Genomic DNA, 21927 nt, shown 5'->3' with positions numbered 1-21927 from the left:
TTCCGATGAAGTATACATTCATGAACTTCTAATGAACTTCAGTTGCTACGATTTTTCCGCAGCGACAAATGTTGAGAATAATGCATGCTATATTATCCGGTGTGCGTTTCTGCAGCAACCCAGGGAACTAGTACTATTTACCGGAATGGTCGACTGCAGATCCGTCGGATAAAGCTTTTTCAATGGGAAATGAACTTTTCTGCTTGGATGATGTCACGATGAGGTTAGCATTTATTCCGTAAAGCGTGTACCGACGGATCTGAACTCGACCGGCCTCCTACCTGTGACCGTAAGTTCCGCATTGCTCTTATGAACTCTCACTCTCCTGAGCAGCCCTTCAGAGTATACATGTCATACTATACATACTGCAGTTACTGTCCATTTTCCTATACACAATACACAGTGCTCTCACCATTGACGTGTGACCTCTACAAACAGTGTATGTTAGAGGTATAGGGCATTGCCTAGTTAACGTCACTGTGTAAAAACTAACCGTCCATAATTTTTTGTACTCTCTGACATTCTAGAAAATATAGTTTTGTAACATGTTTGGAAATATTCGTACTTTTGTGTTTTAGTAAGGAAGGGCACGACATGGCCTGCAAAATTCCCTGTGTAAATCGAATGCAACTTTTAGTGACTATCACTCATTTTGTGGACCGCTCTCTTCCGAAGGGCATTAAAACTAAATCACTTGACGGATATTTTTTGTACTTGCTCTCAATCAAGAAAAATGTATACATTACATGCAGGCTAAAAACTGAGTAGGTGGGGGCATCTGCAAATGGTCGTACCTCCCCCAAATCTGTCCATAACTTTAGTCAGTGGAGCGGAGTCAGGGGATTTCAAGTGGGTTATTATTGATTGGCAAGTGACATATTTGGGCATAAGTGCAGACAACCATTCAATGTGGAGGATGGACTAGACTTTATCGATTGATTTTGCTGGAGTAATTTCCTGTTAACTAGGTTTAAGTACTGTAAAGGTCGAATCATGTTTGCTGTGCAGCATAACTGCACTATGAGTAGTCATTATGTACACGCACTGACGAAAAACATCGCAATATAATGGCCCTAACAAAGCCTGGAATTATTAATGATTATTTGACAGGAGAACCAGCTCTGGGCTCTAGCAGTGCCACCATTAATTCGCTGGCATAGTGGAAGTTAGAATGTAACCGTTGCTAGGTTATTTGTTATGAACCACTGATCGAAATGATCACAACACTTACCATCGTTTTATGTTTTCAGTTACTGTTTCCGTATCCGTATCCGTTTTTGTAAGTCATTGTTATTCTGAAGTGGTAGCCTCCCAGGTGTGACCAATCTTTTATTCTAGCCTTTTGTTAGTTAATAATAATTTGAAGCTCGTGATTTTCAGTTTTCGTTTTGGTAAGTTATGTTAATTTTTGACATAAAACCTTGAGATGAGAGATTGGGTGCTAATCTAGACAAAAGAGTCTAAATTTTACGATCCTAAATTCGCGGTAAATTGTACGGCTTCAATTGACTTGTGTTTGGTGTATATGCACTTACGTCTAGGCGTAAGTAGCTCGTAAAAATAGTCTTGCATTGAAATATATACTATAACCATGTTGCCAAGTTATAAGCAAAAGTCTTTCATATTGGCGATGAAACGAGCGTCTGAAATAGCCAAATGTCTCCCAATGAGGCGCGTACAAGTGGCGATTTGGTAATCATGTTTTATATTGAAATGCAATACAAAATAATTGCATTGGAGCAAAGGTAATTTATTCTATTCATTCGTAACAATGACAAGCTAATCTGAAAATTGGTTGGGCCTATATGCAAGACTCGGGTTTATTTTAAATGTTTATTTTTGCAGAGCTTATTTTCAGTCATGGATCATACTGATAAATTTCGCAAGGGAGGGGAGGGAGGGAGGGCGATACTTGAGACTGAACAAGTGAGAATGGGAGGGGGTGAGGAAGAAAGAGAGGAGAGGGAGAGACAGAAAGACTAGAAAGAGAAGAACTCGAGAGCAGAGTGTAGGGACCGGGAGGGAGTGGGAGACTGATCATGGGGGGGGGGGGCAGAAGGAAGCAAAATAAGGAAATAGACATTGATACGAGGGAAGGGCGACACTGTGGCCTTGCACAAGTGCATTTGGGGAGCGAAAGGCTCATAAGCGGACCTTTTGTGATTTAAGGGTTATTTTCAACTTTTTTAAAGAAAAAAAGTGGACTTTGTCATTCAGATTGGCATGCATTGTGTCAAATTAATGTAGATCAATAACAATGTCAAAGACGAGAGGGCGTTAGACCATTAAAAACACCGGTGTTAACACCGGTGTTCCATAATCTTGTCTCTCCCGCTTTTTATTGACATAGGCACACGCCTCCATTGAAATAAGCTGATTGGTACTTCAAAGTTAACCATGAAGTCAGATTACAGTAAACTTACTTAATCCCCTGCGTTTTCGTATCTGAACAATAGACTTACGGAAACTGAAAAGATAAAACGACCCAAAGCTTATGGCATATCATAATGCGGAATAGGTGTATGAGCTTAGGATTGAACCAGTTATCAATGTATACTAACGTGCACTACGGATAGGCATATTCTTACTTGTATATTATCTTGTCGGGCAACGCAATATTCATCAGGGATATGTCCGTCAAGGAATCCTATCTTCTTGCCTCTTATATCTCGATAAGTAAAATTCCTAGGGTTGCCAGGTTTGACTAAAAATCCAACTTCAATTGCTTCGACAGTGGAAAAAGGATCACTGAATTGGAAGGTCCGATCCCGACCATAGGTATGATACCATCCTGAAGTAAAGAGAAAAATGAGCTATTCCATTTAAAATCCACACTACCCCTGTGGAAGATTTTAGCTTAAGTCTTCCACAGAGTATAAGTTTTGAATAGAATATACAATTGGGTAACTTCCATTTGAAATACTCACTCCAGTTGTGGAAGATATAGGTAAAGCCATAATATAGAGGGAGTATGGGTTTCAAAATGATTAACTCTGACCAATTACATTTAAAAAACATACTCCCCCTATGGAAGATATTTCCAAAATCTTCCACAGGGGTAGCGAGGATATTAAATGGAATAGCCCAATGTGAGGGTGATTTTCCGAGGGGTTGTTTCTCAAAATTAATGTCTTTTCCGCGAGCTGCTCAATAAAGAAGATGTTATTAAGGCATTTTACTCCCAATCAAATTGGTTGTTTTTACTCCCAATTTTACTCCCAATCAAAATAGTCTTCAGAGAGCCACAACTTTTTATAGGGCATAAGGAACTTATTCCATGAAACACATTGCACAGCCATTGGTTTAGAGAAAGTAGTCAATGACCTTTCTAGACAGTCCCACAGTCTCGGTTCGGTCCGGCCTGGATAATGGAACGATACATAATTACATAATAGCCTAACAAAATATGCCATAGTCCTTCACCCCCCCCACCCCCCGATTCTAAATACACAGCCCAAAACCAATTCCTCTCTCTACACAAATTAGCTCAAATTGATGCCACTACACTGATCACACCTCCTATATTGAACGCTAAAATTCAGTGACCGCTCCCCACGCCGAGACTGTTCCGAAGTGTTAGAGATTTCACTTCCAAATATTCGTTCAACGAAGCCCGGTGATTCTGATGTCAATTACGAAAGCCCCGCCCCAGTTTCAATTCAAATATGGTAGCACAAAGCTATGCCACGGGATATGACGCAAGATCGGATGGGACACGTGTCATTGCCTGTCAACAACTGAGAGGTATTGAGCTCAAGTGGCACGCGTCTGATAGACCCATGGTACGCGCAATAATAAAAGGCAACCACTCGACTCGGACTTAGGCCTATTGTCCATATTGCGTATGTTAATCGCGTGCGGTTTGCAAATGTTTGCACATTATTTAGCTAGGGAAGCCTTTTCAAATATCCCCGCGCTGCCAAGCTGCGTTGATTGGTCGGATACAATATCGTTGTTTTAGTCGCTTACACAAACGTTAATGTAGTGAAAACATGGACGTGGTATATAGAAAGATTGCGTGACTCCAAATCCGTAAAAGTGAACTCCCAGCATTTTGTGGGAACTGGAAGTCAAATTGCTTACAGACTGGGAGGGTCCATGTATTGGGTTGATTTTTAATGCTATGCAATCTACATTACCAGTCGTTCTCCATGGACCCGAGGGAGGGTCTATGACCTTTCACAATCAGGCTGAATCAGCAACACCAGCATGACCAGGGAACCTATTATTACCAGTTACCGTAGGGTATTAAATAAAAGGCACTAAATTTTATGCCCACGTGACCCATGGACGCCGCCATACCAAGACCACCAAGTGATATGTAGATGTGCTAAGAGATAGGAATTTTTCAGACAAATATCATCAAAATTGCTGAAAATTTAAAAGGCAACTTAATTATGCATTGGGGGATTCTGTTTTTAGTATGTTTTCAAGAACTAAATATTGAAAGTTTTCACCCACAGAAAAAAAAGTTATCGACGGAAACTCTTACAATAAAATTACAAAGTTGCAAAAAAAAATGACAAATTTGCTAGAAAATTTGGACATGCATCCCGCGTTTCCAATTGAAATATACAGGAAGACCACCCGCTGTGACAAAGGTCACTTTTCCAGACATCCTGTCTAGACGCTCTAATGTCAGCGCCCATCTGGTCACATGGGCATTAAATTATTAGTGCCTTTATTTAAATGCCCTAAGACGACTGATTACTATCCGGGAAATGTCAGTTAACGCAAATCCACGCATCTACAAGTGGTATGTCAAGTCTATGAGTTTGTACACAGATTGCACCATAAGTCAGTCCTTTCCGACATAAGTATCATTTTGTTTCCTACATGATATTATTCCCGTGTTATAATACAAACTAACAGTACGTGAGCTGCTATATATTTAAAGAGAATGATTTTACCAGGGACCATGTATTATGCCCGGAGGGGCACTTAACACAAATGACCATACGGGTATGCTCCCCCGGAAAGACCCCCATTTTTGAATTTCGCAGCTCCGAAAGACCCCCTATATTTGACCAAAATAAAGCTCCGAAAGACCCTTGATTTTGATAATTTCAGCTCTGAAAGGTTTTTTCAGGTGATTTTCAACCAGAAAGCCAAGAAAGACCCTTGATTTGGACTGTTCGCAGCTCCAAAAGTCCCCATTTTACTTGTTCGCAGCTCCAAAAGACCCCCTTTTATCGGTACGCCGTCGGCTCCCAAAGACCCACCACCTCAAAATTCCGGGGGAGCATAGCCACCAAAATTTTTCCATGTGCCCCACGGATATTATGCATGTTGCTGGTTTACAAATCATCCCCAGTTGAGCAAGCACGCATATAATATTTTGATCGATATACCCTGGTACGAATCCTAGCACAGTTACACGGAGTGTGGCTTGTGTTGCTCGATGCGAAAGGAGCCTACAATTAAAAACATCGGTCGATGTTTTGCCAAGTTTTAAAATTAACGGTTACTTAATGAAATAACGGTTAGTTCATGAAAAAGACGAAGTGAAATTTAGCAAAACGCGACGAGGTGTATTTACCCGTAAGAGAGCTCTATTGTTCCGCTATTGTATCCGCTATTGTATCCACTATTGTATTCTATTCATAAAAGCCAGAATTGGAGTACCCGTACCCGTACTCGTACCCGTACCCGTACTCGAGTCCCAATTTCCGTACCCGTACCCGTACTCGTACCCGTACTCGTACCCGTGGCTTCGGACCCGTACCCGTACTCATGCCGTACTTTGACTTCGTACCCGTACCCGTACTCATGGACTGGGACCCGTACCCGTACCCGTAGCCATGGCCTGGGACCCGTACCCGTAGCCATGGCCTGGGACCCGTACCCGTACCCGTACTCATGGTCAGGGACCCGTACCCGTACCCATGGGTACGGGTACCATACAGTACATGGTTACACAAAAATGCAGGAAAGTGAGAATAGAATACTCTCACTTCCCAGATGCATGTTAACTCCACTCATGAATCCCACTGTGAGTCCTCTGATCATAAATTCATAATTAAAACAAATAGGTTACATCATGGATGGGGTTTGGTGTGGATTAAATGGAAAGCTATAGCAAATGCCCTTAAATTTATTTTAGCCTGGCCCAGGGCCCTGAAAAAGATTAATCCAGCCCTGGCTACACAAAATGAACATGGATGCTGCACACATGTAGATCTACAATGTAGCAGCCTGTGCACACTGCCACCCATACCCATGACATGTATTCTACATGTACATGTCTCATTCACACAATGACTGATCAATACAGAAAAAGACCCAGCAAACTGGGAAAACATTTCAAGATTTTTTCTTTTGTGGTGAATTTCAAGTTATCATGTTAAAATATCATTATTTTAGCTTTTATTAATCATTTTGATATTTTCCATTCAAGTAAACTCCACTACTTGTATGCTGCACACATGTAGAACTAATGATAATGTGACTGGTGTGACTTTTCTGCCAGCCACATGAGCTCACAGTGTACTTCTTGTGCCAGGCTTGGGCAAGTGCATCTGAGACAAATGAATAGAGAGGTCCTTACCATACAGGGGTTTGGGATTTGATAAGAGATTTAAAGGAGTTTTAAAATATTAATAAAACATGGATATAATTATCCAGATGTGCATAATTAATGGTAATAATTATAATGATTAAGCTAATTGATAATCTGTTGGATGTGTATTGTGTAGATGTGCATGAATGTACTTGGAAAATTGACAATTAATTTCATTCCAATTGATGTTTTAAAATAAATAATTTTTCAACATTGTACATGGATTGATTGGACTGGAATCGGACTGGGGTCGACTTCGAGCCTGAGTCCTATTTTTGGACCGAGCTGAGCTAAGCCTTTTAATGTTCAATTCTGAACCGAGTCCGAGTCCAGCAAAAAGTGGACTTGAGTCCGAGTCCAGACTCAAAAGCTACATCACTGCTTAATATACTAAAGTATGTTGAAATTAGTATTGCACAGTCTAGGTGTCTGTACATAGACATAGTTTTTCACTTGCATCCCAAAATTTGCCACATTTAGGCTAGATTCACCATGACCACCAATATTTAATCTATTTTTGTACATGTTTAATTTATATATTTATACTCATACCCATAATTGGACCCATACAAGTCCAAATTTCCATACCCGTACCCATGGCCAGTACCCGTACCCATACTGGGACCCGTACCCGTACCCGTACTTGAGTCCCAATTTCCGTACCCGTGGCTTCGGACCCGTACCCGTACCCGTACTCATACCCTATTTTGACTTTGGACCCGTACCCGTACCCGTACTCATGGACTGTGACCCATACCCGTACCCATGGCTTGGGACCCGTACCCGTACCCGTACCCATGGCTTGGGACCCGTACCCGTACTCATGGTCCGGGAGCCGTACCCGTACCCGTACTCATGACGGGTACCAATACTACAAGTCTGAGTCTGCAAGAATCGCGGCAATCTCTGGTATCGCTGGTGTCTACCGCCGGCGTTTCGCATTTATTAACATTCAAAATGATCCGATACTCTTACATTTATAGACTTATTCGTGCTTTTTATATAGTATTCAGAAATTGCAATTATGAAAACTACAAACTTTGAAAGTGAAAATATATTACCATCGAAAATATATCATACTTAAATTCTATAGAATCTATAGATACCCAACCCAGAAGTGCCCATTTATTTTCTACATTTTTGTAATCGCGCCCAAATACTCCCCGCAAATATCTTATACACGATTTTATTGATTCATTTTGGGCTTACCAAAAGTTAGAAGTAGTCAAAAATGACAACATCCATTGATAGCAATGGTTGAGTAAACACTAGATAAAAAGACAGCTTTGTACTACCAGAGAAGATGTGAGGAAAAGGAGATAGATCCAGCTATCCTCAAACAAAATATGTGTGCTGCCGCTCATTCAAAAGTAATCACGCTATTCAGGTTTAACGATAAAATACAACAAAGGGGTTCGAACCCATGATGGGTGTGATACACAACTTGCTGCTTAATAGTTTTAGGGAAAGGTCAGTGTCTGTATATCATCATACTATGTATACCATGCATGCAGACCCTAACATCCAGTTATATTTCAAATAAAATATGACCGAAGTTCCATGGCAAATTATAATTTCTGACGCTTGTTGACTCTTTCAACCTCTACGATTTATGATACAGACTATTTTCAATTATCAAAATATCTTTATTAGGTTTGCAGGAAATGACAGGAAAATACACACAACAATAAAATAAACATGATCAACAATCATCCCTTTTCTAACAAAATCCTAAATCACTCTCCCTAAATAATTAATATTATGTTCCAAAACGGGCGGATTTTGTGGGAATTTTTACAAAACTACATTTCTTTCTTGTAGTATCCACGTGTGGTATCCCATCAGAGCAACAGCTACTTAACACACACGTGCACGTGTCATATTTTCAAGGAATTCTCTATAGAAACATTGGAAATATTTCAAATTCTGGAGTGAAAATTAATCAACCGTGGTCGACAACACACATCACATCAACATGATCAAAGGCTACTTGTAGATGTGTAAATACTTGAGAATAAAGGACTATGAATAGGTGCGACAGGATTACCTACGGGATTATCTCAAGGATGTAATTCTGTTCTCCCTCCTTTTCTTACATCTTCTCTGGTACTACAGCAGGGCTGTCAACTCTCACGCATTGGCCGTGAGTCTCACGCATTGGGTCACTTTCTCACGGTCTCACGCCAAGGTAGTATAATCTCACGCCAATGTAGTAAAGCTCACGCAAAAAGCTGGAAAATGAGTAAAATCTCACGCATCGTCATGAATAATTTGTTGCTCCTACTCTCACCCCCCCCTTTTCACATTCTCGAGCGCCGTGGCTCAAATAATCATGGTACAAAATGAACATTGGAGTCGGCAAATCCCGGTACATCTCTGTCTCACGCCAAGCCAGTCCAAAAAGTTTACAGCCCTGACTACAGACCTTTTTAGGCCACGCACTCAGAATATCATGTTACTCCCCGACGTAAGTATCACAAATGCGAGCCTGTATCAAACACCAGTATGTGAATTCGAAATAATAACACCTATTCATTTATTCATTATAAACCTCTTGCAAACTGGAATGTGTATGTGGTGAATTGTAATTTTAATAACCGATATATGCTAAGGAAACAAACAGGTACTAGGCCTATAATATTATTCAAAATCAAAAATAATATCAAACAAATCCTCCTACTCGAACAGTACACTTAATTTAGGCCCGGGATTTAGGCCTGCATTATGATTATAGACCTAAAGGCCGGTTTACACGATGCAATTTTCCATGCAATTGCCTGTTGCACAGAACTTGGAAAAAAGATTGCACCGTGTATTTTGCATTTGCAAGGAATTAATCCCCCAAGCATCAGGCAAATTAATCCCCCAAGCAACAGGCAAAAAGGTAGAGACATGCTCTACTTTCAAGGTTGTTGCATGCAATCTAACCTCCTTCAGCCAATCAGCTGAATGAACACCAGCTGGTCGCTGCATTCATTTGGGAAATGTAGGGACCAACTTGATTCACCAACATTGTAGGCTACATTGTAGGCCTATGCTGTTGCTGTCAAATAAAACATCATGGCCAATTCCAAAGCAACACCTATGGCACGGAAACATGAACATGAAGGAACATGAAGTGCTTTGGAACGTAGGCCACGCGGCCTACCACGATAAGAAAAAAAGAACTATAGCCCTAAACAACATATCGGAGGAGATAGGAGTGAGCGGTGAGTGCACATATAAAGTTTTCAATACAATATAGGCCAACGTTGCTTAGGGAACAAGAACATTCTAAAAGAACAGGATCATACAAAATTTTTGCATATTGTACCAATAAAGCCCTTTTTACCAAAAAAAAAAAAAAAATAGTGTAAAATTAACCCATTTTTTAATAAAGCTTTTTTGAAACCTCGAATACTTTACATGTGGTTGTTCAGTCTTTATAAGAAAAGGGTATGTATATATCTCATCGATAATACCGGGTCAAAATGATGCAACCGGTATTTTGTTTACCGTATTTGCCCCGAAATTTATAGTTTGCCCCCCTGACCGAGAAAGCTGGCTGCACCCCTGATAAACAAGTCTTAAGCATTAAAAATCTTGAGTAAACTGTTTTTAACCTCTTGGAGGGGGGGGGGGGGCAAAAAGTTTCAGGTTCTCTGGAGTGGGGTTCAAAAAGTTTTGACTCCAAACATTTCAAGTGCCAACCCCCATCAAAGTATTTATGAACGGTCCCTTAAATCAGAATGTTAAAGAGACACAGACCTGTATGTGATGGTCATTTGTTATTTATTTGTCGAAAAATATTATAACAAACAACTTGCCTGGTCCGATCAGAACCCAAGCGTGTTTCCGCTTGGACCTACTAGTTAAAAGTAACAAACAAACTTCAGAAAGAGTTGTTGAAACAATGATATAGGGCTATAGGATCGTACTGACCCCTCGTTTGACATTGAAAACCCAATACAGGGATGTTATTGATTCAGAGCTTGTGAAATATCTTGAAAGAATGGATTAAAATTATAATTCTATAAAAAATATTCTGAAAAAAAAAATCCTGAAAAACAGCACTGATTTAGGCTAAAATACCCCAAAATGGTATGAATATCAATACAATTGTGTCAAAATCATGAAATCACACCTGAAGATATGAGCATAGTAATTGCTAAATATTTGATATTATCACATTTTGGATTTAATTCCAGTTGTTTCAATTCATGTGTAGATCCATACATTTGTTTCCAATAAATTTTAACCACTAAATATGTTTTGAGTATAGGCCTATCCCCAAATCTATGACCACGCTCATGGAATTGCATTGCCACATATTGCTTCGTGTATTTCGATCAATTGCACAGCTTCATGGTCAGTGAGCACATAATCTCACCCACTAAGTAATGGGCCTTGCAATGGAAATTTCATCGTGTAAAGCCACCTTAAGGTAAAAATTAAAAAAAAGTGGGTAATGGTGAATCCAACGGACGAGGACACAAAACACATCAAGGATCAATAAATGATACAAGAGGATACCTTGAATATAAACAACAGAAAGGAAAACGAGCAAGGTACACCAACTTGATGTGGGGAAACAAGTAAAATACAGACTAGACAATATGCAGGGGGGGCCAAAACCAGCAAATGTAGGCATAGGAAGTAAGCAAAGTTCGATAGCCAAAAATTACCAGTTCCAAGGCTCACAAAAGTGCTAAACCTGCAAAAACAACAAGGATCAATGGTAATACAAAACTGCACTAGAACATGTGATGAAAATCACTGTGCATATAAACAGACACGCTAAACCAAACATCCAGAGTAGGCACAAAATAAGCAAAGTTCGATGGCCAAAATTGCCAATTCCAGAGCCCACAAAAGTGTCAGGAAAACAGTACACTGGAAGTGATGAAAATCACTGTGTACATAGCAGTCAAACACTAAACGGACAAAAAACAACCGACGTTTCGAGCAGATAAACTGCTCTTCTTCAGGGACAGACAACAAAATATAAAAGCAAACAACAAAAACTACATGCTGTAATTTAAAAACAAATTCAAGTCAAAAACTGAAGGCAAGTTCAAATAGAACTCAGTAGCAAACAAGATAAGCTCAGAGCAAAATAAGCATGTCTTACTTCAATGAAGCACAGTTTACTACCATATGCTTTTATATTTTGTTGTCTGGCCCGGGGTTTATATTATTAGGTGCAACTATTGGGTTCAGCTATTAATTTTTTTAATAATTCTTTTACCCCATGCAGCTGATTGGGGTGGATGCGGGTCGTTAAAACCACTAACCGCGAAATGAGGATATCGAACTAGTTTGCCCCGCAAATCTACAAAAACTGCTAACCGCGAAATATGGATATCCAACTAGTTTGCCCCTCGCAGCTTTAAAAAACCACTCATCGCGAAATATGGATATCCAACTAGTTTGCCCCGCAGGGCTACAAAGAACCACAAACCGCAAAATATGGATATCCAACTAGTTTGCACCGCAGGGCTACAAAGAACTGCTAACTGCGAAATATGGTTATACTTTGCCCCTCGAAGCTTCAAAAAACCACTCATCGCGAAATATGGATATCCAACTAGTTTGCCCCGCAGGGCTACAAAGAGCCATTAACCGCGAAATATGGATATCCAACTAGTTCGCCTCGCATGGCTACAAAAAATCACTTACCGCGCAATATTTTTTACCTTAAAAAAAAGAATTAATATCTACCAAAAAAACGTTTCAAAACGTAAAAAGGGGCCAAGTTAAAAAAATCTTTCCTTTGTGGCTTTTCACCCTTTTTTAAACTTGGTCCCATTTATGAAAGTTTCTAAAGACACATACGAAGTCATCTTTAGGCTCTTTGTTTGTTTTCTTAATTGTCAGTGTTCATTTTGTAGAGTAAATTAATTAATGTTCGTGCTTGATTGAAGTTTTTCCGTAAAGACGTTATAATGTATTTTGATTTAAGCAAAAGTAGCAAATACTCACTTTGTTAAAGTATATATAATACTCTACTACTCTTTATGAGCACGCAATATAATGAAACATAAACCTTAAAATGTTTTTGATAATACATAGCCTACGTCATATTGCACCGCTTTCGAACAGTCTTAAACCTAATTGTTGCATGTAGAAATTATGACTCATTCTTCATGTTATTACGGTACTACTTTACTGAATGGGACCAAGTTTTAAAAAGGGTGAAAAGCCACACAGGAAAGATTTTTTAAACTTGGCCCCTTTTTACGTTTTGAAACGTTTTTTGGTAGATTATGTTTGCTTATAATGAAAGACTCTAGAAATGCCACCATGTCATCAAAGAACATTGTTTAAAAAAATATTTCAGTATCGAAATCAATAGGAACGGAAAGTGTATTTGTTTGTTCTAGCATTCTACAAAAAAAAAAAAAAAATCACATTTTATCTGTCTCCAAACACTTCGTCAGACCCTTCAGTACGGTGGCTGATATGTGACATATTTAATTTTTTTTAGATTCATCAAAAAAATAAAATAATAATATTAACAAAGTAACGAATTTAATGTTTTATTCGCGAATTAAACTATTTTATTCGCGAATTAAATGTTTTATTCGCGAATTAAATGTTTTATTCGCGAATTAAACTATTTTATTCGCGAATTTAATGTTTTATTCGCGAATTAAATGTTTTATTCGCGAATTAAACTATTTTATTCGCGAATTTAATGTTTTATTCGCGAATTTAATGTTTTATTCGCGAATTTAATGTTTTATTCGCGAATTAAATGTTTTATTCGTGAATTAAACTATTTTATTCGCGAATTAAATGGTTTTTTTCGCGAATTAAATGTTTTATTCGCGAATTAAATGTTTTATTCGCGAATTAAATGTTTTATTCGCGAATTAAACTATTTTATTCGCGAATTTAATGTTTTATTCGCGAATTTAATGTTTTATTCGCGAATTTAATGTTTTATTCGCGAATTAAATGTTTTATTCGTGAATTAAACTATTTTATTCGCGAATTAAATGGTTTTTTCGCGAATTAAATGTTTTATTCGCGAATTAAATGTTTTATTCACGAATTAAATGTTTTATTCGCGAATTAAACTATTTTATTCGCGAATTTAATGTTTTATTCGCGAATTAAATGTTTTATTCGCGAATTAAATGTTTTATTCGCGAATTAAACTATTTTATTCGCGAATTTAATGTTTTATTCGCGAATTAAATTATTTTATTCGCGAATTAAATGTTTTATTCGCGAATTAAACTATTTTATTCGCGAATTTAATGTTTTATTCGCGAATTAATTGTTTTATTCGCGAATTAAATGTTTTATTCGCGAATTAAACTATTTTATTCGCGAATTTAATGTTTTATTCGCGAATTAAATGTTTAATTCGCGAATTAAATGTTTAATTCGCGAATTAAATATTAAATTCGCGAATTAAATATTAAATTCACGAATTAAATAATTTAATTCGCGAATAAAACATTTAATTCGCGAATTAAATAGTTTAATTCGCGAATAAAACATTTAATTCGCGAATTAAATTATTTAATTCGCGAATTAAATTATTAATTCGCGAATTAAATATTAAATCCGCGAATTAAATTATTTAATTCGCGAATTAAATATTAAATTCACGAATTAAATGTTTAATTCGCGAATTAAATGTTTAATTCGCGAATTAAATGTTAAATTCGCGAATTAAATAATTTAATTCGCGAATTAAATTATTTAATTCGCGAATTAAATATTAAATTCACGAATTAAACATTTAATTCGCGAATTAAATAGTTTAATTCGCGAATAAAACATTTAATTCGCGAATTAAATAATTTAATTCGCGAATATAACATTTAATTCGCGAATAAAACATTTAATTCGCGAATAAAACATTTAATTCGCGAATAAAACATTTCGCGAATAAAACATTTAATTCGCGAATAAAATAGTTTAATTCGCGAATAAAACATTTAATTCGCGAATTAAACATTTAATTCGCGAATAAAACATTTAATTCGCGAATAAAACATTTAATTCGCGAATAAAACATTTAATTCGCGAATAAAATAGTTTAATTCGCGAATAAAACATTTAATTCGCATTTAATTCGCGAATTAAATAGTTTAATTCGCGAATAAAACATTTAATTCGCGAATTAAACATTTAATTCGCGAATAAAACATTAAATTCGCGAATAAAACATTTAATTCGCGAATAAAATAATTTAATTCGCGAATAAAACATTTAATTCGCGAATTAAACATTTAATGGTAATACAAAACTGCACTAGAACATGTGATGAAAATCACTGTGCATATAAACAGACACGCTAAACCAAACATCCAGAGTAGGCACAAAATAAGCAAAGTTCGATGGAAAAAAATTGCCAATTCCAGAGCCCACAAAAGTGTCAGGAAAACAGTACACTGGAAGTGATGAAAATCACTGTGTACATAGCAGTCAAACACTAAACGGACAAAAACAACCGACGTTTCGAGCAGATTAACTTCTCTTCTTCAGCGACAGACAACAAAATATAAAAGCAAACAACAAAACTACATGCTGTAATTTAAAAACAAATTCAAGTCAAAAACTGAAGGCAAGTTCAAATAGAACTCAGTAGCAAACAAGATAAGCTCAGAGCAAAATAAGCATGTCTTACTTCAATGAAGCACAGTTTACTACCATATGCTTTTATATTTTGTTGTCTGGCCCGGGATCATTATATTATTAGGTGCAACTATTGGGTTCAGCTATTAATTTTTTTAATAATTCTTTTACCCCATGCAGCTGATTGGGGTGGATGCGGGTCGTTAAAACCACTAACCGCGAAATGAGGATATCGAACTAGTTTGCCCCGCAGGGCTACAAAAAACTGCTAACCGCGAAATATGGATATCCAACTAGTTTGCCCCTCGCAGCTTTAAAAAACCACTCATCGCGAAATATGGATATCCAACTAGTTTGCCCGCAGGGCTACAAAGAACCACAAACCGCAAAATATGGATATCCAACTAGTTTGCACCGCAGGGCTACAAAGAACTGCTAACTGCGAAATATGGTTATACTTTGCCCCTCGAAGCTTCAAAAAACCACTCATCGCGAAATATGGATATCCAACTAGTTTGCCCCGCAGGGCTACAAAGAGCCATTAACCGCGAAATATGGATATCCAACTAGTTCGCCTCGCATGGCTACAAAAAATCACTTACCGCGCAATATTTTTACCTTAAAAAAAAGAATTAATATCTACCAAAAAAACGTTTCAAAACGTAAAAAGGGGCCAAGTTAAAAAAATCTTTCCTTTGTGGCTTTTCACCCTTTTTTAAACTTGGTCCCATTTATGAAAGTTTCTAAAGACACATACGAAGTCATCTTTAGGCTCTTTGTTTGTTTTCTTAATTGTCAGTGTTCATTTTGTAGAGTAAATTAATTAATGTTCGTGCTTGATTGAAGTTTTTCCGTAAAGACGTTATAATGTATTTTGATTTAAGCAAAAGTAGCAAATACTCACTTTGTTAAAGTATATATAATACTCTACTACTCTTTATGAGCACGCAATATAATGAAACATAAACCTTAAAATGTTTTTGATAATACATAGCCTACGTCATATTGCACCGCTTTCGAACAGTCTTAAACCTAATTGTTGCATGTAGAAATTATGACTCATTCTTCATGTTATTACGGTACTACTTTACTGAATGGGACCAAGTTTTAAAAAGGGTGAAAAGCCACACAGGAAAGATTTTTTAAACTTGGCCCCTTTTTACGTTTTGAAACGTTTTTTGGTAGATTATGTTTGCTTATAATGAAAGACTCTAGAAATGCCACCATGTCATCAAAGAACATTGTTTAAAAAAATATTTCAGTATCGAAATCAATAGGAACGGAAAGTGTATTTGTTTGTTCTAGCATTCTACATTTCCAAAAAAAAAATCACATTTTATCTGTCTCCAAACACTTCGTCAGACCCTTCAGTACGGTGGCTGATATGTGACATATTTAATTTTTTAGATTCATCAAAAAATAAAATAATAATATTAACAAAGTAACGAATTTAATGTTTTATTCGCGAATTAAACTATTTTATTCGCGAATTAAATGTTTTATTCGCGAATTAAATGTTTTATTCGCGAATTAAACTATTTTATTCGCGAATTTAATGTTTTATTCGCGAATTAAATGTTTTATTCGCGAATTAAACTATTTTATTCGCGAATTTAATGTTTTATTCGCGAATTTAATGTTTTATTCGCGAATTTAATGTTTTATTCGCGAATTAAATGTTTTATTCGTGAATTAAACTATTTTATTCGCGAATTAAATGGTTTTTTTCGCGAATTAAATGTTTTATTCGCGAATTAAATGTTTTATTCGCGAATTAAATGTTTTATTCGCGAATTAAACTATTTTATTCGCGAATTTAATGTTTTATTCGCGAATTTAATGTTTTATTCGCGAATTTAATGTTTTATTCGCGAATTAAATGTTTTATTCGTGAATTAAACTATTTTATTCGCGAATTAAATGGTTTTTTTCGCGAATTAAATGTTTTATTCGCGAATTAAATGTTTTATTCGCGAATTAAATGTTTTATTCGCGAATTAAACTATTTTATTCGCGAATTTAATGTTTTATTCGCGAATTAAATGTTTTATTCGCGAATTAAATGTTTTATTCGCGAATTAAACTATTTTATTCGCGAATTTAATGTTTTATTCGCGAATTAAATGTTTTATTCGCGAATTAAATGTTTTATTCGCGAATTAAACTATTTTATTCGCGAATTTAATGTTTTATTCGCGAATTAATTGTTTTATTCGCGAATTAAATGTTTTATTCGCGAATTAAACTATTTTATTCACGAATTTAATGTTTTATTCGCGAATTAAATGTTTAATTCGCGAATTAAATGTTTAATTCGCGAATTAAATATTAAATTCGCGAATTAAATATTAAATTCACGAATTAAATAATTTAATTCGCGAATAAAACATTTAATTCGCGAATTAAATAGTTTAATTCGCGAATAAAACATTTAATTCGCGAATTAAATTATTTAATTCGCGAATTAAATTATTAATTCGCGAATTAAATATTAAATCCGCGAATTAAATTATTTAATTCGCGAATTAAATATTAAATTCACGAATTAAATGTTTAATTCGCGAATTCGCGAATTAAATGTTAAATTCGCGAATTAAATAATTTAATTCGCGAATTAAATTATTTAATTCATGAATTAAATATTAAATTCACGAATTAAACATTTAATTCGCGAATTAAATAGTTTAATTCGCGAATAAAACATTTAATTCGCGAATTAAATAATTTAATTCGCGAATATAACATTTAATTCGCGAATAAAACATTTAATTCGCGAATAAAACATTTAATTCGCGAATAAAACATTTAATTCACGAATAAAAAATTTAATTCGCGAATCAAACATTTAATTCGCGAATAAAACATTTAATTCGCGAATAAAATAGTTTAATTCGCGAATAAAACATTTAATTCGCGAATTAAACATTTAATTCGCGAATAAAACATTTAATTCGCGAATAAAACATTTAATTCGCGAATAAAACATTTAATTCGCGAATAAAACATTTAATTCGCGAATAAAACATTTAATTCGCGAATAAAACATTTAATTCGCGAATAAAACATTTAATTCGCGAATAAAACATTTAATTCGCGAATAAAATAGTTTAATTCGCGAATAAAACATTTAATTCGCGAATTAAACATTTAATTCGCGAATAAAACATTTAATTCGCGAATAAAACATTTAATTCGCGAATAAAACATTTAATTCGCGAATAAAATAGTTTAATTCGCGAATAAAACATTTAATTCGCGAATAAAACATTTAATTCGCGAATTAAATAGTTTAATTCGCGAATAAAACATTTAATTCGCGAATTAAACATTTAATTCGCGAATAAAACATTAAATTCGCGAATAAAACATTTAATTCGCGAATAAAATAATTTAATTCGCGAATAAAACATTTAATTCGCGAATTAAACATTTAATTCGCGAATTAAACATTTAATTCGCGAATAAAATAATTTAATTCGCGAATAAAACATTTAATTCGCGAATTAAACATTTAATTCGCGAATAAAACATTTAATTCGCGAATAAAACATTTAATTCGCGAATAAAACATTTAATTCGCGAATAAAACATTTAATTCGCGAAATAAAACATTTAATTCGCGAATAAAACATTTAATTCGCGAATAAAACATTTAATTCGCGAATAAAACATTTAATTCGCGAATAAAATAGTTTAATTCGCGAATAAAACATTAAATTCGTGAATAAAATAGTTTAATTCGTGAATAAAACATTTAATTCGCGAATTAAATAGTTTAATTCGCGAATAAAACATTTAATTCGCGAATTAAATAGTTTAATTCGCGAATAAAACATTAAATTCGCGAATAAAATAGTTTAATTCGCGAATAAAACATTTAATTCGCGAATAAAACATTTAATTCGCGAATAAAAATTAATTCGCGAATAAAACATTTAATTCGCGAATAAAACATTTAATTCGCGAATAAAACATTTAATTCGCGAATTAAATAGTTTAATTCGCGAATAAAACATTTAATTCGCGAATAAAACATTTAATTCTCGAATAAAATAATTTAATTCGCGAATAAAACATTAAATTCGCGAATAAAATAGTTTAATTCGTGAATAAAACATTAAATTCGTTACTTTGTTAATATTATTATTTTATTTTTTTGATGAATCTAAAAAAAATTAAATATGTCACATATCAGCCACCGTACTTCAGAGACAGACAGATTTAAGTTCCTTTGATCATGGAAGAAAGAGATGAGAAGGAACCACAACGACTTCGATCGGCCAAGTTTTAATCCGCTTATCCATTGACGCATGAAAGAAAAACTATCAATGGTACTTACTTTCATGTATGATCCATTTACCGCGATCGATGCTTGGCGAAATCATTACTGGAAAAAAACTATAACAAACCCATCCAAGAACAAACAAACGCTACCCAGAAGTAAGATTATGGAATTTCACTGATGCTCTGAACATGTATAGTAGCTTTGTTTTGGGATCTTTAGTCAAACTGTTTTCTTGATCGTGTTGTGTAGAAAATGTCCTTTAACACATCGAAAAGGTCATCAAAATCGGCCGTTTATTTGCTGAGTTTCATCTTTAGCAAATAAGGTAAGATTTTGGTGACTTTTTCGATGAAAAATAGATGCAAAATGTTCTTAAATAATGCACAATGTTCCGGTTGAGTCCGGTACATGAAACCTGTTTAATTTAATAGTTTATATGTGTATAATCGTAACTAGCTAACTCGTTTCAGTGCCAAAGACTGCCAACTCTGAGAAAAAAAGTCATCAAAGTTCGGGAAAATTGGGCAAAATGGAAGAAAAAGATGTAGGCCATCAATGACCGATGATCACGTCACCAGAGAAAATCCTATAGGGTGCTTGCACGGAAGGTCATTAGTTCAAATCATCCTTCACACACGCTCCAGAAGACATGCAAATACATGGAATACAATACCAATCACCTATTTAACGCGGGGTATTGATCAAAGTAAATCCTCATGAATAACAATGTCAATTAAATGTCGGTAAAGGGAGTGGACAAAGTGAATGCGTTCGTTGTGGTTCCTTCTTATCTCTTTCTTCCATGCTTTGATAGAGTACCTGAGCCATTCCATGTCAACTCCAGGGATGTGCACCGCAGCACCTCTTCAATATTTTTGAAGAGCTGCGGTGCGCATCCCTGGAGTTGACATGGAATGGCTCACCTTATACTCACCAGTGCATGCATCATAAAATCCCGAATAAAGCCCCACGCCTCCTCGTTGTGTTTCACCAACCTCGGAATCCCAGCATCGAGTGTAAACATCGACAGAAAAACGGCAGTTTTTGCCTGCTATCCTGCATACTGTGATGGAAATTATGAAAATAAATATAAACATGCCTAGTATTCGCCATATACTTTTTCACAATATAATAATATTTTGGATTTGCTTTAATCTACCCCCGGCATCGAAGCCTCATTGGCGAAAACACTATCGTAATCGAGGGCCGAAGAGGAGTGTGCCTTGGTGTGTTGCTTATCTTCGAGTTTCGAGTCTCGAGTCAAATTTTCGAGTCTCGAGTTTCGAGTCTCGAGTTTCGAGTTTTATACTTCGAGTTTCGAGTCTTATTTTTCGAGTTTCGAGTCTCATATTTCGAGTTTCGAGTTATATTTTTCGAGTTTCGAGTCTTATACTTCGAGTTTCGAGTCTTGTATTTCGAGTTTCGAGTCTCATATTTCGAGTTTCGAGTCTTATATTTCGAGTTTCGAGTATCGAGAGTCAAATTTCGAGTTTCAAGTTTATAATATCGAGTTTCGAGTCTCAAATTTCGAATATCGAGTGTCAAATTTTCAGGTTTTGACTTTATAATATCGAGTTTCCAGTAATACAAAAAAGTATTTAAACAAACAAAACAAGCAATCACACAACATATTCACAGACATACATATTAACACACACATTCACAAAAACGTGCATTTTCACGATAATGAAATTCAAATTCAATTCACAACGGACCCTTTCTAATGGACAAATGGCATTCAAAACCCACTCATATTATTTCTTGGTCAAAATACTATTAAATGGGTGAGAAATAGCTGATTAAATTCTGCCTCCTAGAGAGTTATAATCGAGACTCGAAATTTAGACACAATTTCGAGTCTCGTCATTTTAAAGAAAACTGACCTTTTCTAATGGACAAATCACATTTAAAAGTCACTCATAATATTTCTTGGTAAAAATTATTATAAAGTAGGCGAAAAATAACTAATTAAATTTTGCCTCCTAGAGAGTTATAATCAAGACTCGAAATTTAGACCCGATTTCGAGTCTCGTCATTTTAAAGAAAACTGACCTTTTCTAATGGACAAATCACATTTAAAAGTCACTCATAATATTTCTTGGTAAAAATTATTATAAAGTAGGCGAAAAATAACTAATTAAATTTTGCCTCCTAGAGAGTTATAATCAAGACTCGAAATTTAGACCCAATTTCGAGTCTCGTCATTTTAAAGAAAACTGACCTTTTCTAATGGACAAATCACATTTAAAAGTCACTCATAATATTTCTTGGTAAAAATTATTATAAAGTAGGCGAAAAATAACTAATTAAATTTGGCCTCCTAGAGAGTTATAATCGAGACTCGAAATTTAGACCCGATTTCGAGTCTCGTCATTTTAAAGAAAACTGACCTTTTCTAATGGACAAATGACATTTAAAAGCCACTCATAATATTTCTTGGTAAAAATTATTATAAAGTAGGCGAAAAATAACTAATTAAATTTTGCCTCCTAGAGAGTTATAATCAAGA

At 35.4% G+C, this 21927-nt stretch overlaps 1 protein-coding gene across 1 annotated transcript in view; it reads right to left on the bottom strand.

Annotated features, from left to right (window-relative positions):
* LOC140157543 (ABC transporter arginine-binding protein 1-like) overlaps window positions 1–21927 on the bottom strand; it is a 62752-nt gene that overhangs the window by 5032 nt on the left and 35793 nt on the right. Inside the window, exons 4-5 of the mRNA XM_072180775.1 lie at window positions 20353–20481; window positions 2589–2791 (exon numbers count right to left, since the gene is read on the bottom strand). Of these exons, the coding sequence (XP_072036876.1) occupies window positions 2589–2791; window positions 20353–20481 (332 nt within the window). The remainder of the gene's footprint in view (window positions 1–2588; window positions 2792–20352; window positions 20482–21927) is intronic.

Source organism: Amphiura filiformis, chromosome 7 (genome assembly GCF_039555335.1).
Source record: "Amphiura filiformis chromosome 7, Afil_fr2py, whole genome shotgun sequence".
NCBI lineage: Eukaryota > Metazoa > Echinodermata > Ophiuroidea > Amphilepidida > Amphiuridae > Amphiura > Amphiura filiformis.
This window is presented reverse-complemented; position numbering and strand designations above follow the sequence as displayed.